We start from the raw sequence: 17,808 nt of genomic DNA on the forward strand, positions 1-17,808 counted from the left end.
AAACCGAAGTATATTTCATCCCTAAGTGTACTTCTTTTTCACAAGGGAACTTAACCTAATTTCATTCTGTTAATAATACTGGAACTGATAATAAAAAAATGTGCAGTCACAGTGTTTCTGTGAACATTAGAGAATGGGTTTTGAAAGCTGTTTCATGTTTACTTTAAAGGGGGGTCCAATGCTGTTTTATGCATTCAGAGTTGTCTACACTGTTAAAGAGTTGTATTCTCATGCTAAGCATGGACAAAGTTTCAAAAAACTATTTGGACGTATAACAGAGTATTTCTGTGCCAAAAATCGAACTTCCGGGTTCGTACAAGTTTCAGAGAGTTTTTTTTCGATCGTGGTTCTTGCTGACGTAAACGACGGTGGAACTCCTTATATGGGCATTTCTCCCGGAAGAACGCGCCCGTGCACGCATCGACCAGAGCAAGCAGAGTGCGCCCATCAATGAGTTTCATTCGGCAGCCCTGCACAGGACTCCCTCGGGAAGAATGTCTCTAAAGAAGTGTGTTTTTGGTTGTAAGGGAAAGATAACCTTGTTCAGCTTCCCAAAAGAACCCACCGTTAAGGGAACTGTGGATATAGTTTGTTTTTCCGGGGCAGCAATGGAGTTTCTCAAGTGTTTTGTTGACGAATGTTTTATAAACAAGGCCTAGTTCGACGCTGGATTTGCACATAGTTTAATACTAGCTAGTAGCTATAAAAGATCCCGGTCATGATTCAGACTGCAGATGGTAAGTGAAACGGCATCAAATGTCTGTGTTTTGTTGGCGATCGGCGTAAGTGCTCGTCACTTTTTAGCTCCGCCCACAGGGCATGCCTCCAGGAGCTCGGCTTTTTCCGGAGAGAATCGTAAAGCTGTATCTTTCTTTTATTAATATGATAAAACTAAAGACTTTTTTGAGATATGAAGGATGCAGTACTACTCTATAGGTACTCTAGATTAATATGAGATTGGGTGAAACAGTGTGTGTTAGGTCCCCTTTAATAACGCTGCTTTAATCAAGCTGTCAAAATGTTTCTACACACCTGACAGAGAACACTGGGAAACTCTGATAGATTGTTGCTGCTCAAATCAAGCCGTAGAAGGTTTTCAATCTGCTGTTTCAGAGCGCTCACACCCATCAAACAGGAAAGACTGCCCAGCTCATTTCCTGAGAGGTCAAGCAGACGGATAGGTTCTTTGTCCACGGCCAGAGGAAAAGCAGCAGAAGTGGAGCTTTGAATAAAACCCTGCCCTGTACATTTAAAACAAAAAAGACAGATGTAACAACAAGTGAACTTTTTAGGACTAGTTCCCATGTCAGACAGCTCTTAATGTGTACCTCTAGAGTTGTGAGAGTTAAAACGCTTATGTAAAGGGATGCTTGTATCTGTCTCACCATGGCATCCCTGTAGAAAGACATTAAAATGGTTGAAATCATTGTTAAAATCCAAGCACAAAGACACCAAAAGTATGTTTGTTTCTGGTACCTCTGAATTGGCACGTCTACGCTGGCTGTGATGTCTCCAAGCAGGTTTCCTGCCCACTTCTGGGGAATCATTGAAAAGCAACAGTCCTTGTGAAGGCCCATCGCTCCCTACCAAAGGAACACATGCATTTTTTCAGATAAATAATGTAGAAAATAATATCATGTAGATTGCTTAAATTAATTTGATTGCAGTTGCATTTATATCAATTTTGACTCTGAATAATTCAATAATTATCACTACATCCAAACCTTTTTTAACATATAAAGAGGTTGAAAAGGCAATGAAAAATGACCCACATCCACTGATGAGACTTGTATGTAATGTATTTATGTGAGAATCATCTTACCATCACTCTCCATGTCATCAAACATAAATCCAAAGCTTTCATCTAAGGAAATGTGTGAGTCGTCACTTTCCTCATCTGTGAAATATTCTGATGTGCTGGCATCACACCGTAATCTAGCAACTTCCCCACAACCTTTGTTTCTTTGGAGTGACAAGATCTGTCTGGCCAAACGCTGACCTTTACCTTAAAAGACACAAGGACAAGATTTACCAACAACAGTCAGACTGATTTTAGTTGTGTAAGTTTCAGTTCTCTCCATACTGTATATAAAGTCCAAAAAAAGGTTACATCACTGTATAACAATAACAACTGTGTTATTTATGCCATATGCCAAATTTTAAACTTTCTGTGAAAGTTCTTTTTTTAATGCAAAATTATGCAAAATATGTACTGTGTGTACTGTGCATGCATTTCTTTCCATGCTTTTAAAAAGTTTTATTTTAAAGTACATTTTAAATAATTATGCTTTAATAATTTTTTGTTGAGCTTTAAAGTAGTTATTTTGATGTGTTGACTAACATACTAAAGTACATGTAAAGAACTTGACTAGAATTTTACCTCCAGTGCGTTATTCGATACAAAATTTCAAGTTACAGATTTAGATTTTTAATGTACTGAACTGCAACTTCATTATTAGAAATGTGTAATTAAAAATATATATTTAAATACATGACATACAAGTTTCAATAGAAATTACATTGTTATATTTTTGTTTACTAATATTTATCAGTACATTTGGCAGTACACTTTATTTCTAAGAAAATAGAATTATGGAATTACATATAAAATGTAATTAAGTCCAACTTAAGCACAAAGTTCAGCTATTACTAGCATTTAACAGAAATTTAACATATTTTAATTCAATTGCATAAATGTGCAATTAAGTATCCAAAAATATTACATTCAGTCCAACTTAAGTATATTCATGTAAAGGATATTATTTTCATAATAAATACTATTTTTAAAAGCATGATATACTTTGCTAGTTATGCACATTACATTATTTTTGGGGTGTGATAGAGAATAAAATGTTTTATCCTTTTTTTCTGATATTCTAAACAGTTTTTTATTATTCTCAAAACTTCTTTAGTTCGGGGCAATCTCTACTGAAGAAATTTTCTGAAATTGTTATAAAGAAAACAAAGCCAGACTGAAGTAAAAGTGGTCATGGCTCCAGAACATGTATGTCAAATACATGACAACTGCAAGATCATGTGAACAGACTCACTGTTCTTCTTGTTGATTGGAGTCTGAGTTTTGCGCTCAGAGAGCAGAGCGCTGAGCCACGTCGCCTTCATTTTTCCGAGGCGGAAGCTCCCGAGGCACAGGGCGTTGTTGGTGTGGTCCACCCCCAGACGGGCGAGGAGGAGGATGACTGCGAGGTCATCACCCCTCCTGACGCACACGCTCAGAGCTCCACGTAACTGCTGCTCATGAACACCTGCAGAGACCAGCAGCTCCAGCAAAACCAGAGGAACCCCCCGATCACAAACCTGCACAACCACAATACTATTAGAGATAAAATTACAACCATGCAGCCGTCAGCTATAGTATCGCATCAGTGCAATATAGATTCCCTGAGGAACAATTCCAATCATTCTCTGCTATAGGAGAGGAAGAATTGTATTAACTTGTTAAACCATCTAAACCAACAACATGTGTTTTGAACCCTATATATAGCATTTGAGCTACTAAAAGAGGTGCTTCCAGAAGTCATAGATCCTCTTCTGAATATGATTAATTCATAATTGTCATTAGGATATGTCCCAAAAACCCTCGAAAATTAGTTACAGACTGATCTCAAACCTTTTCTTTCAGAAATACAAGTGTAGAATCTGCTTATGATCCTTGATGGTCATTGGCACTTTATGTACTGTTTACTATAGTCCTCTTGCATTATCAGCACAAAATTTTCCTGTTTAACACCGTGAAGATGCTTTGACACAATCTGTAATGTATAAAGCGCTATATAAATAAAAAAACACAGCTTCTTCACCGCTAGGAATGACAATCAAAGTCCAGTTACAATGTTAGTCAAGCTTCCTGAATAAAATATCAAATATACGCCTGGCTAAAAGTTTAAAGTAGTTTTAAAATAAACCTGAAAAAATTTGAATGGTTTAAGGCTATCCATACATATCTATAAGACAGACAAACTAGATTAGATTAGATTTTACAACGTTTAACATAGGACGAGGGTATAGTGGAAAATAAGTTGAGAAATGACGCCTTTTGGCTATAATGTAGATTTGTATTAAAATTAAAATGCACTTACACATTTGTCAGTTCTCACCTTAGTTTCCACTATGCCTACATCCTACATTAAATGTCATAACTCGACTCTCCTGTGAACGCACAAACAGAAGTTAAGGAAGCCAGTGATAATAATTTACAAAGCTTTAAATATGGATATTTTTCTTACAAAACCCCATCAATTCACTTCAGAAGGCATTCATTAACCCACTGTAGTTGTATGGATTACTTTTATGATGGACGGATGAGCTTTTTGGAGCTTCAGAAACTCGGCCACCATTCAGCTGCAATTACAAAGCTGGGAAGAGCCAGGATATTATCTAATATAACTCCAGTTGTGTTTGTCTGAAAAATAAAGGCATATACACCTAGGATGGCTTGAGGGTGTACAATTTACTATTCCTTTAAAAGTTGAGGAATAAAGGTTCATATATCACACCTGATATATGAGCGAATCGCTCTTTGACTTCTTGTTAATGTCAGCGCCAAGCAAGATGAGACATTCTACCATGTCCACGTCACCATCCTCACATGCTCTCTCCAACAGGGCATACATGATCTCACTGTCCACCACCATCTTAGACAGGCACTGGCGACTCACTGCCTGCAACTGAAGTGGAACATGTAGGATTTATCAGGAGATCTTGCATTTTTGACAGAACTTTTGGTTTCAATTTCTTACTGGATCTCTGCACTGGTCTGCCATATTTTCCCGCAGGATCTGGAAGATGTCTTTCTCAAAGGCTTCTTTTTGCAGCCATGCTGCGGCACTTGAGCAGGTGTCCATTAACTTCCACACCACATGGAAACCCTAATGACCAAAACGCACACTGTTAGGAATAAAACATCAAAAACAACCACCCTTTTGGTTTTGAAATGGTAATAACTGTAGTGATCTACCTTTAGAAGCATGACTGTGTCCTCTTTGTGCTGCCGTACTGAGCTGACCAAAACTGATGCCAGTACAGGCACCATCATACGAGAGAGCTTCTTCTTAGAGATGAGGTGCAACAGAAGACTAAGACCCCAGTAGTGAACATCTACAAAGGGTGATGACTTTCAGTTAATACACAGTTGCACACAAATGTTTACATACCCAATAGTGTGCAGTGCATTAAACGTCATCACACAATATGTGAGACAAGGGCACAATGGTCAAACATGTCCGCTTGTTTACCTCATGTTTACATTGAAAAACAATGGAAAAGCAGCATAGTGGAATGCAAAACTGTGTTCTGTGTGAATGCCTGAACAGTGGTCGGTTTTTGTCCATAATAAGCAAAATTGTGAACCAGGCGTTATGTCGACATTCAAAAGTCTGCCTAGGATTAGAAGCAGAGGCTGGAGATCTTCAGTCATGGTAAGGTAAATGGACTCACCACGCTCCTGTGGAAACATCTGCAGCGTATGAAGAACCGTATCTATCGCCCCCTGCTGGCACATGAGGTCAACCGCTCCAGAACTGTCAGCTAGTGCCGAGAGTACACCAAGTCCACACTGTTGAATCTCCTCACTACTGTTAAACTAAACACACATATCAAATGAAACACTCACCACATTTAGAGAACTTACATTTTAAATTAAAACCACCTGATTAAGTCCAATCAATCAGTACAATTCTTTCCTACAAGGAGTATTACAGGTCCAATGTAAGTTGAAGTCTATAGACAGCATTTCAGGCAAAATGTTGACTACCCCTGAAAATTATTTTGACTCATCCTTTATTTATTTATGCAAAAGTACTGTTTACAGTAATGAAATTGCAATGGTTGTCTATGGGAGAGACATTTGAGAGGGTTTAAAAGCAGAGACCACTTGTCTCTTTAGATTAGGTGCATCATGCCGAGTCAAATGATACTCAATTTCCCATGTCAGCCATTTTGAATTTTGTAGTAAAACGCTATATTTTACGAACGCATTGACGCATTGTTACGAAACTTGGTATGGGCCATCAGCAGGATGCCATGAAGGAGCCTGAGAAGTTTCGAGCCAGCGCCACCTAGTGGTAAAATCAAATATTCACATGATTATAACTTTTGGTGTGGTCGACTTATTTTCACAGGAGTCACCTTTTTAGACTCCTGAATCCTTGCCGAGTCCAGCGATACCAAACATGCCAGGTTTTGCCTTATGGTTTGTGCAACGTTGCATTTTAGCGTTTAAAAAACATTTGTCAATATCTTAGAAACCGTCCCTGATGGCACACGTACATCTTGGAGACGTCTATTTGACATCTGCACTTACATCTGGAAGACGTATTTTTTAGAGTGTTTACTCATCTGCAATACGTCTATAGGACGTTTCCTTGTAGATGTCAAATAGACGTCTATTAGATGTCTTTAAGATGTTTATGATTTAGAATGTATATAAAACTGACATTTGGAAGACATCTGTCAGATGTTTGTAGGCAGCAGATGCTCTCTAGATCAAGAGATCTTTAACAGACATCTTGCAGACGTATGCCTGATAGCACATATACATCTCCGAGACGTCTATTTGATGTCTGTATTTACATCTGCAAGACGTATTATTTAGGGTGTTTGCTCATCTGCAATACGTCTATAGGACGTTTCCTTGTAGATGTCAAATAGACGCCTATTAGATGTCTTTAAGATGTTTATGATTTAGAATGTATGAAAAACTGACATCTGAAAGATGTCTGCCAGACGTTTGTAGACAGCAGATGCTTTCCAGATCAAGAGATCTTTAACAGACATCTTGCAGACGTACGTGTGCTATCTGGGATGTGTGTTATATGGGGTTACTCCGATCGACACGAAACCACTGTAGGAAATTCGGAAACATAGCGTGCTGGCTCTTCTTAAATAGCCCAATTGCCAAAATTTTGATAGTAAGTGGCAAAAAATGCAAACAAAGTCAGCCATCAGTCATTTTTTCTCTTCTCATATATAAAAATGTCTATAACTCCAAAACAAATTAGATATTTCCCCCCAATTTGACACCCATATGTATGGGCACACTCTAAGGACATATAAAAAATATTTGGTGGAATTGTGCCTCTTGGTGGCGCTATAATTGAACAAAACATGAAATTGCCATTGAATACAACAGAGTATTATGATATAAAATGCTATATTTTACGAATGCATCATGACCTGAAAGAACTCAAAAAGTTTTTAGACAGTGCTACCATGTGGTCAAAAGTTATAATGAAATTTCAAATAAATGCTAATAGTTTTCTGTGAAATGTGCCTATTGTAATGAGATTGGTATTGATAGATTCCTTGGGTAATGCTGAGAACAGTGATACCAATGTTGCCATAGTCAGCCAAACTCCTTGTCCGCCATTTTGATTTTATAAAAAAAAAAACTCCTCCTAGACCGTTGGTCCGATTTTCATCAAAATCGAATCATATCATCTTCAGACCATGCTGACAAAAATGTATGGAATTTGTGTTGATAGACAAAAGTCTTCACATACCACAGCAACGAATTTGAGGCATAATGCCAAAATGACACTTGAGGCTGTATCTCTGCAATGCTTTGGCATATTGACAACAAACTTTGTGCGTGCCATTGTCACCTCACACAGAACACACCGCATTGATTTGATAACAGCGCCACCTATTGGTCAAATGTGATAAGCCAATAAATCATATTACTAGAGGTTGGAATGCACAATGAAAAACATGATTTTTGAAAATTGTTAAAAACTGTTTTTGCAAATGAACTCTTCATATATTCATTTCATTCATCAACAGAACTGAGGATATTTTTTAATTTTATGTCCCTTAATTTAAAGTCTTATTGTTTAAACATAATTTTTGTGGTGATACACTAGTTGTTTCTGCATATTAGGCTGAGATGGAAGAAAAATATTTTAACGTTTAAAAAAATTGACGGGCACCTATTATGCAAAATTCACTTTTACATGTTGTTTGAACATAAATGTGTGTTGGCAGCGCGTGTACACAACCACATAATGACAGAAATCCTCCCACTCCTTTTTTTAATCCCCATAAATCATAAGCAGTGTCTCAAAACAAGCCGTTTACAGAAACTGTAAAATGTGATGTCACATTTTACACGCCCCGCCCACGACTGTTGACGGACACTGCTGTATTATATAAGACTAAATGAGCCACACACAGTCCTCCATGTATAAACATGCGATTTCTTTCCCAGCTGCTTACCTTCACAGACATAACTGTGTGTTTTTAACATAAACGTGTGTGCATTTGACTGTTTAAGCGCAATAAGACATGAAAGAGAGCTTAGATTAGGACTCACATGCCGCGTGACAGCTGCTTTCTGTGTATTCACTTCGGATGGGTGTGCGCTCAGAAAATCGTATATCAGAAGTTTAAACAAATATGGTTTAAAACGCATGATTTCAGTGTGATAGACATGATAATCAAAACCAAATGCATTATTTATATTGAGTATTTTGAGCTGAAACTTCACAGACACATTCTAGGGACACCTGAGACTTGTATCACATCTTGTAAAAAGGGGCATAATAGGTGCCCTTTGGGCACAAGGCTTAGCATTATCGTCCATGTTGAGAACATTACAGAACTATTTTAGCTTTTAAGGAACAAAGCATTTACCCTATTAAGTGCCTCTAGATAGATAGTATGAGCTCCCTCAAGTACACACTGGTTCTTCAGCACCCGCAGGGACACGTCCACCGTGTCAGGATCCGCCACTGAGGTGCCATGTTTTCTTAAACTCCTGTCTGCACACAAGAGAAGACAAAGAGTCAGACGTATGTATGCATGCCAAATTTGGAACAATATGAGGGCGAGTCAATTAATGAATTAAAACACAATGCTTGCAGATTCTTTCCAATAAAACATGCTACAGGAAGTAGAGAGACATTCTACCTGGGCTGAGAAGAACTAAACTGGCTCTGAGACCCTCCAGCTGAACTTCAGGAATGAAGTTATGTATCTTCAGAGCAGTCAGGATCTGACCGAGAATCAGGGTCGCGTCATCTAGACTGGCCTTCCTGGAGTGAAATAAAATTATGATTTCCGTTGTGTTTTTGTCTGTTATACATCACATAACTGATCAGATGTGCTTACGCTCCCTGGAAGAGTGTGTGAAGCAGTTTGCAGGCACTTTCACAGACAGCGCTGGAGCTCTCGTGTTCCCGCATCAGATGCACAATGTTGACATGAATGCCATGTGACAGCAGCAGAGCCCTCATCCTACCTGAAGTACAAAAACACACAAGCTGATCGTTTTCTGAGACAAAAAAATGACTTTCTTACTTGCAAAACGACTTAAGATATTAAGTCTTGTCTCCTGAAAAAAATATTGTTGTAATAAACATATAACTGAATCAATGAAGTTGCAATTTTTTACATTTAAAATATATTACCTAATATTGAATAATACACTACAGTCAAAATTATAATCAAGAATTTTACATGTGCTTTAGTATGTTAGTCAACAAATCAAAATAAGTGTAGGCTACTTTTTTAAAGCACGGCAAAAGATCTCTGTATACATCTATGATTGAAGAAGAAACAAACTTACTGTGGTGCTGTATTAGTGTGCGTAGTGTACAGGAAGCAGCTTGGAAAACCTCCACACTGGATGAATGCAATAGCATGGCAGCCATAATGAGAGAATGAAGAGGAGGCCTGTGGGACAGAAACATCTCAACCTGAGCTCATTAACATATGACCGCCTACTTTTAAATATCATTGCATATTCAGTATTCAGCAACCTGAACTGCCTGATGATGACAGTCATAACTGCGCTAGTATGCAGAGGTTAGCCAATCATAACAGAAGTTATTTATTTAATTCAATAATATTGCTCTCGATCTCGAATTATAAGAGGACTTTCGGACAAAATATATTACACAGCACAGAATATGAAGGAATGCAAACCTTCCTTCCAGTTCCACGTGGTTGAGTGAGTGGTAATGAAGCAGCAAGCTGTTTAAAGCCCAACATGCAGCTTCCTGATTGGACGATGGGAGAGAAAGTTACATATTCACTATAGTAAAAGCAAAAGAATGCGATAAGATCTTTTCCGTACTGCAGGCTAAAACATGTCATGTGTCACCTGCACTGCAGCATTGTCAGCATGTCTCTCTAAAGCAGTATAACAGGCCTCTCTCCATACAAGCATCTCCTCTCCTTGAGTGGCTTCGTTCTTTACCAGAACTGTCTGTTTCGCCTCGTCCTCCTCGCTCCACTCTTTGTCCAGCCCTTCATTCTGTGCAATACACTCCGCTGAGAAATTAGTTTTGTATGAAACTTAAAGTTCTCAGTTGGCTCTGTCAGTCATGTACATTTTATGACGAATAAAGAGCTCATAAAAAATCATTAATCATAAAAAAAGCACTCTGCTGCTTCACCTTAAATATGGGCTCTAAAGGATCCAGTGGAGAGCCAGGTTATCAACTTATACTGTACTATCTTGTTTATTTTCGTGTTCATACAGACTCACCGAGCATGCTCAGACAGGAGAGGGTAGTGGTCTGCACTGTGGCATTCTCAGGATAAGAGACACACGCTTTCACCGCCACCTTATGGACACCATTCAGCACCAGTATGTTATAGTAACTCTCTGTTAAATGTCAAACAAACATAACACAACTCAAAAATAAACCACTTTCTAAAATTTATGAGAACATCGTTTCATCATGACCTTTGACTTGGGCTCACCTGATGTGAATTTCTGTATCAAACAGCATCCAGTCTCCTGTATGGCCTCTGAGTCGAGCCACATGTCCATAGCCTGACACAGCAGACTGTAGCATTTAACAGGTTTGGACATCAGAATCTCAATATTGCAGGCTAGATTTAAGAAAGAGAAGCTTATTCAATACTGTTTGTAATAATATAGTTTAATATTATAATTTCATATATTTTGTAATTCCAAGTCATACCTGGAGCAGCCAGTGGTATGAGGACCCTCAGCGCTTGCAGTACTACATTCTCACTGTCCATGAACCGCCTGAGTGCATCCAAAACCACCTCATGGTCCTTGCTCTCAATGAACTCCACCAGATGAGCATCAGAAACTGACAATCAAGCAGGTTAATTAGACAGAAATTAGCATAAGTGTGGTTTGCTAAGGAAAGCATCACTATTACTAGGGCCCTATGGAATGTTTTTTTTTTTTTTTAAGGTCTGTATTTTTGGTTTTCATTTTTCTGGATTCCAGTTGAATGGTTTAATTAAATGTTAATGGTCAAAAATTATGTCTTATCAATTGAATTAATTAAACCTTTTTTTTTTTTTTTTTTTACCAGAAATTCTATTGCGAATTTATCAATTCTGTGTTGTTTTATTTGATACAAATTTAGCAAAAACAGTAGCAATCAAAATAAACCATAAATAAAAATTAATGCATTTTTTTTTTTTATCTTTGAAAATGTAATGAAATCATAGAAATCATAGGGCTAATGCGCGTACTCAAAAGAAAATTTTCACTGTTACCTGTTTGCAGCAGTAGTTGTAAAGCAGCACATCCCTGTAGCTGAACCTCTTCTTTGTCATTAAATGACCTCATGGCCTCCAGAACCAAGGAAAACACATCCACTTCCTGCTCATCTAGAACCTGCATCACAATCTCATCTGACACACAAAAAAAACTGTTTCACTTCACGAAAGCAGAAAAATGCACCTCAAGTGAAATGACACATGCTTATCTAACCATAATCATAATTAGGTTTGTGTAAGGGGAATTTGGACTATATATAATAAGACGACTTGCGTGTATGAGATGTTTTCTCAATATCCACATTAGTATAATGTACTTAATGCTTTTTTAATTGATTATGTCATTTGCAGTGCTTACTGTAGTAGTGTATTGCCTCATAACATATGTTAGGTACACAGTATTGTTTCCTTGGTAACTGGTGTGGTTCAAACTTTTATGAAATAACTTTTTTTTTTAATCCCTACAGAGATTAAATGAATAAAAAAAAAACCGTTTTTGTACCCAATGCACCATAATGGTTGTATAATCAGTACATATAAATATTATTTAAAAGCAAGTTTTACCTGACTTTAGTAGGAGAGCCAGAGCTCTCAGGCCCACCATCATCATCTTGCAGTCATTACGATACACTGAAAGCACCTTAAGAATCTGCCTATGAACAAACATGCAACACTTGCATAAACCTGCTGAACATGGATAGCACCAATGAATTTACTGTATGAATTTCAACAAAAGTATCTCAGACAACATGATGTGAATACAACCAACAACCAACTTCAGTTTTCATGATGTGTTACAACTTCAACAACCAACTGGGCTTTCAAAACTAAAAAATGTAAAAACAATTCCTACAAAATAAATGCTACCTCTTCTTTCTCAGGAGACATTCCAAATTCTATTCAGTCTATCAGTTATTAAAGCATCTATAATAAAACAAAATAATAATAATATTGCCCTTGAAAACAAATAAACACAAATAAAATAAAGTCAGTTGGTGTTCACACAAATAGCCTGGATTAGATCCTTTTTCATTATTTTTTAAACAAAGTACTGCTGCTGTGGAAATTTATAAATATTCAGAAAAAGTATTGTTTTGACGTCTGCTGGGAAGAAAACACAGAAATAGGACCCATTTCGATTTCTTCAGTCTGTTCCTGTCTGTTGTGCTTCTGAGAGGTTTGCGTTTGTAGCTCCGCTTTTTTATTGAATCTTTACCTTACTTTTACTCTCTGTTGTTTAAAGTGATAATATATAACTTAATTCCCACCATATTGCTGGTATTATATATCAAACTTATCTAACTAATTTGATCGTTTGCTTTTAAAACTGCGAGTGCAGCGTGTTAGCATTCGTTAGCCGGTTAGCTTGTTAAGTTCCATTCGCGTTTCTATTCTTTTTTCTCGCTCCGTTTTCATTTCTCTCTCGCTCCGTTTTTCACGAGTTCATCAAATAACAGTGGTAAGTGGTAAGTTAAGTTGGTATCACTCATCAGTCACGGTGAGTAATGGCTTCTTCTCCTGCTATTGTTGTTTGCACTTCATGTCACATGTATAGTTTATCTCTCTCTGTCGGCGACGAGGAATTCACATGTGATAAATGCAGGGAAATAGTTAGGCTGACAGAGAAGATTTTAGAGCTAGATACAGGCATCCAAACTTTAGTTGAGGATAGTAAGAATGTGAGGGCTGTAGATACGGCCTTGGATGTGACTAGCTCAGGGAGTCCTGTACATTGTTCGGTTCCGGCACTAGAGCCCATGCAGCAGGGCAACTGGGTGACTGTGAGGCGGCCTAGTCGTGGGTCAAAACACCGCTCTTCCATTCCGATCAAAACATCAAACAGGTTCTCCCCACTCAGTGAAGCACACACTGAGAAACCTGATGAAAGTGCTCTAGTAATTGGCACTTTCTATTGTACGGAATGTGAAAATAGAGACACCAGCCACCATAGTCCAATGTTTACCGGGAGCCAGAGCGCCTGACATCTTGGCAAATTTAAAAGTGCTGGCTAATGCTAAACGTAAATTCAGTAAGATTGTTATTCACATCGGCGCTAATGATGTTCGACTTCGCCAGTCGGAGATCACTAAAAATAATGTTAAAGAGGTGTGTGAACTTGCAAGTACGATGTCAGATACTGTAATATGCTCTGGTCCACTCCCTGCTTGGTGACGAGATTCATAGCAGACTGCTGTCACTTAATGGCTGGATGTCTAACCGTGCGTTCACACCGCCGCCGGCGAGAACGTCAAAGTGGCCGGAAGTCATTCATTTTCAATGTGAGCCAGCGGCGAGCTCCGGTGAGAGTGTCGAGGAGAGTTGAAGTCAGGTCAACTTTATGGTAATGAGCTATGACGCGGTTGGGCGGCAACCAATCGGAATGTAGAAGTCCTCCGCTGGAGAGGGTTCCAGAGAATGCAGTCCTGTAAACTTTGGGTTCCGACCACATTAGTTCCCAAGCATTTTCACGCTAGAACGTTTGTTTTTCAGCAATTCATTCATTTCAAATGCAATTCATTTGCTCAAAACAACACCGATTTGACCAATTGCATTTAGGTTACCCTTCAACCAGGACAGTTTGGATTGTAAGTTGCGCACAAATTAATGTTAATGTTAATTAAAGACCTAGGCCAGTAAGTCTCCTATAAACTGCATGTTGAAATTAGACTAACTTAGCACTTAAACATGAACACAAAAACACACCACACAAATGGCTTTTATTGGTTTATTTCGTTAGCAAACATGTAACTATAATTAAGTTCTTTCCATCGATCAATTTCTTACTTTCACAATTAAAATATTTCATGAGGTTAACTTATACCCTACTTGTGGTCAGTCTACACAAGATCAACCTGCTTGTTTCCTTTGCAGCTCCTTTAAATACAAGACCAAGCGTTCGATCGTCAAAGCGTCAATGAATCTTTCTACAGCGTCGCTGGCAGGGTCGGCCAGAGCGAATTTTGACGCTCTCGCCAGCGGCGGTGTGAACGCACATTAAGTGGTGCCCGCAGAATAACATAAACTCGTCCAATTGTCTATAAAGTCTTTGGGGCAGACCTGACCTGTTGAAAAGAGATGGTCTTCACCCCTCCTGGGGTGATGCCGCTCTTCTCTCTAGAAATATGGCACTTCTTGGCATTTCCCAAGAGCACAGCAGTAATGACTTTATGAACTACTTTACTTCCAAGATCGATACTATCAGAGCTAAAATTGTAAACATGCAGCCGTCAGCTACAGTATCGCATCCGATAGTGCAGTATAGATCCCCTGAGGAACAATTCCACTCATTCTCTACTATAGGAGAGGAAGAGTTGTATAAACTTGTTAAATCATCTAAACCAACAACATGTATGTTAGACCCTATTCCATCTAAACTACTAAAAGAGCTGGTTTCAGAAGTCATAGATCCTCTTTTGGCTATTATTAATTCATCCTTGTCATTAGGATATGTCCCCAAAACCTTCAAATTGGCTGTTATTAAGCCTCTCATTAAAAAAACACAACTTGACCCCAAAGATCTAGTTAATTACAGACCGATCTCAAATTTCCCTTTTCGGTTACACTTTATTTTGATGGTCCACTTTAGACATTCTACTAACTATAAGTAACTTTGTAGCTACATGTCAACTAATTCTCATTAATTTGCAACTATATGTCTACTAACTCTCAGAGTAGACTGTTAGATTAGGTTTAGGGTTAGTAGATTAAGTTGACATATACTTGCAAAGTTTCTGATAGTCAGTATGTTGTATGTTGTGGACCCATCAAAATAAAGTGTTAGAAGTTATTAAGCAGACAGTCTACTAATACTCTAATGACTGCTAGTTGACATGTAGTTGCAAAGTTACTTACTGTTAGTAGAATGTCTAAAGTGGACTGTCGAAATAAAGTGTTACCCCCTTTTCTGTCAGAGATACTAGAAAAGGTAGTATCCTCACAATTGTATTCCTTCTTAGAGAAAAATGGTATCTGTGAGGAATTCCAGTCAGGATTTAGACCGTATCATAGTACTGAGACTGCTCTCATTAGAGTTACAAATGACCTGCTTCTATCATCTGATCGTGGTTGTATCTCTATTAGTTCTACTGGATCTTAGCGCTGCGTTCGACACTATCAACCACAACATTCTTTTAAATAGACTAGAACACTTTGTTGGCATTAGTGGAAATGCCTTAGCATGGTTCAAATCGTACTTATCTGAACGCCATCAGTTCATAGCAGTGAATGAAGAGGTATCAAATCGATCTGGAGTATGGAGTACCTCAAGGCTCAGTACTAGGGCCGTTACTTTTCACGCTTTACATGTTACCCTTGGGAGATATTATCAGGAGACATGGTGTTAGCTTTCACTGTTATGCTGATGATACTCATCTCTATATTTCTTCGCGGCCTGGTGAAACACACCAAATTGAGAAACTAACGGAATGCATAGTCGATATAAAAAACTGGATGACGAGTAACTTCTTACTGCTAAATTCTGAAAAAGCAGAAGTGTTAATTATCGGACCTAAAACCCCCTCATGTAATAACCTAGAACACTTGACGGCTGCTCTGTCAATTCTTCTTCATCAGTCAGGAACCTAGGTGTGCTGTTTGATAGCAATCTTTCTTTTGAAAGCCATGTTTCTAGCATCTGTAAAACGGTGTTTTTTCATCTCAAAAACATATCTAAATTGCGACCTATGCTCTTAACGTCAAATGCAGAAATGCTAATTCATGCGTTTATGACCTCAAGGTTAGACTATTGTAATGCTTTCCTGGGTGGTTGTTCTGCACGCTTGATCAACAAACTACAGCTGGTCCAAAATGCAGCAGCTAGAGTCCTTACTAGAACCAAGAAGTATGACCTTATTAGCCCGGTTCTGTCAACACTGCACATATACTTGCAAACATATATATATATATACACACACACACACACACACACACACACACACACACATATTAGTGCTGTCAAACGATTAATCGTGATTAATTGCATCCAAAATAAAAGTTTTTGTTTGCATATTATACGTGTTCTGTGTATGTTTATTATGTATATAAATACACACACATACAGTATATATTTTGAAAATATTTATGTCTATTTATATTCATATATATCATTATATTATATATAAATAAATAAATACATATAATATATAAAATATATATTCATATGTGTGTGTGTGTGTGTGTGTGTGTATTTATATATGCAAATATAGATAATAAATGTACAATACAAAAGTACAATACTATACCATATAAACAGGAGCCCATACAAGCTCATAGAAATAGTCCAGACTTACTTGTGCACCTCAGTAAACTCATATTCATCTGGGTTGGCCAGACAGTCCAAAGTATTGGGACATATCTCCATCAGACGAGACAGCAGAGACCAGCCTACCTGTGATTAAAACAGTACAGCACTCTTTACAAAAACCTTCTACTGGATCCCAAATCACTTTTCTTAGCTAATAAAGCACCGAAATTATAATTTATAAATAGTGTAATGTAATATATATAGAGAGAGAGAGAGAGAGAGAAAGAGAGAGGGTTCAGATGCAAAAGCCTAAGTGCCATCTGAAAGTTTCTTCTGAAATGAGCATTTTTATCAGGTTCCTATATTTATATTTAGTTATTTCACTTTAATTTAATAGAAAATGCCCTATACGTCGCTATACGTCATAAAGCTGACTTGAATTAAGAGTAAAATTACTGAATCTAAACATAGGAGACTGATAAAAATGCTCATTTTAGAAGAAAATTTCAGATGGCACTTATACAGTATATAATTTTGAATACTCTAAACATATTTATATTATTTTAATAATATAATCTAATTTTTATTTTAATAATCTAATAACAAATAACTATCATTCACTTCAAAGATCATTTTTCACATTTGAACATGCACTCTTAAAATGAATGTTTTAAGAACCATCTATTACACTAAAATGTTCTTTATAGTAATAATTAAACCAAAAAATGGTACATTTATTATGAAAACCTTAAGCATGTATCCAAGCACAAATAGGATTATCAATAAACATAAATAAATGAACTGTTCACATGATATACCTTATGCCATTTAAGAAAATTCCTTAGTTTTTTGTTTTTTTGAACTGAGATCATTGTCTCAGTCTCTATTCAGTTTCTTTATGAAACGAGCAGCATGAAAAAATCCTTCTAAATATCTCCTTTTCCATTCCACAGTATAAAGAAAGTCATATGGTTTAGAACAACATGAGAGGGCATTTAAATGATGACAGAACGGTATTCAATTTAATTCAAATTCATGTTGGAAGAACAATTGAGCATTTGCCA

General features: G+C 37.5%; 1 protein-coding gene across 1 annotated transcript in view; it reads right to left on the bottom strand.

Moving 5' to 3' along the window:
• LOC306868295 (leucine-rich repeat serine/threonine-protein kinase 2-like) overlaps nucleotides 1–17,808 on the bottom strand; it is a 39,846-nt gene that overhangs the window by 21,386 nt on the left and 652 nt on the right. Inside the window, exons 3-23 of the mRNA XM_079414406.1 lie at nucleotides 16,791–16,888; nucleotides 12,067–12,155; nucleotides 11,500–11,637; nucleotides 10,947–11,081; nucleotides 10,723–10,854; nucleotides 10,505–10,624; nucleotides 10,118–10,287; nucleotides 9,940–10,013; nucleotides 9,581–9,687; nucleotides 9,124–9,253; nucleotides 8,923–9,047; nucleotides 8,647–8,774; nucleotides 5,455–5,599; nucleotides 4,976–5,115; nucleotides 4,758–4,886; nucleotides 4,515–4,685; nucleotides 3,051–3,315; nucleotides 1,823–2,005; nucleotides 1,477–1,583; nucleotides 1,329–1,395; nucleotides 1,033–1,241 (exon numbers count right to left, since the gene is read on the bottom strand). Of these exons, the coding sequence (XP_079270532.1) occupies nucleotides 1,033–1,241; nucleotides 1,329–1,395; nucleotides 1,477–1,583; nucleotides 1,823–2,005; nucleotides 3,051–3,315; nucleotides 4,515–4,685; nucleotides 4,758–4,886; nucleotides 4,976–5,115; nucleotides 5,455–5,599; nucleotides 8,647–8,774; nucleotides 8,923–9,047; nucleotides 9,124–9,253; nucleotides 9,581–9,687; nucleotides 9,940–10,013; nucleotides 10,118–10,287; nucleotides 10,505–10,624; nucleotides 10,723–10,854; nucleotides 10,947–11,081; nucleotides 11,500–11,637; nucleotides 12,067–12,155; nucleotides 16,791–16,888 (2,862 nt within the window). The remainder of the gene's footprint in view (nucleotides 1–1,032; nucleotides 1,242–1,328; nucleotides 1,396–1,476; nucleotides 1,584–1,822; nucleotides 2,006–3,050; nucleotides 3,316–4,514; nucleotides 4,686–4,757; nucleotides 4,887–4,975; nucleotides 5,116–5,454; nucleotides 5,600–8,646; nucleotides 8,775–8,922; nucleotides 9,048–9,123; nucleotides 9,254–9,580; nucleotides 9,688–9,939; nucleotides 10,014–10,117; nucleotides 10,288–10,504; nucleotides 10,625–10,722; nucleotides 10,855–10,946; nucleotides 11,082–11,499; nucleotides 11,638–12,066; nucleotides 12,156–16,790; nucleotides 16,889–17,808) is intronic.

The sequence above is a fragment of the Barbus barbus genome (genome assembly GCF_936440315.1).
Source record: "Barbus barbus genome assembly, chromosome: 50".
In the NCBI taxonomy this organism is placed as follows: domain Eukaryota; kingdom Metazoa; phylum Chordata; class Actinopteri; order Cypriniformes; family Cyprinidae; genus Barbus; species Barbus barbus.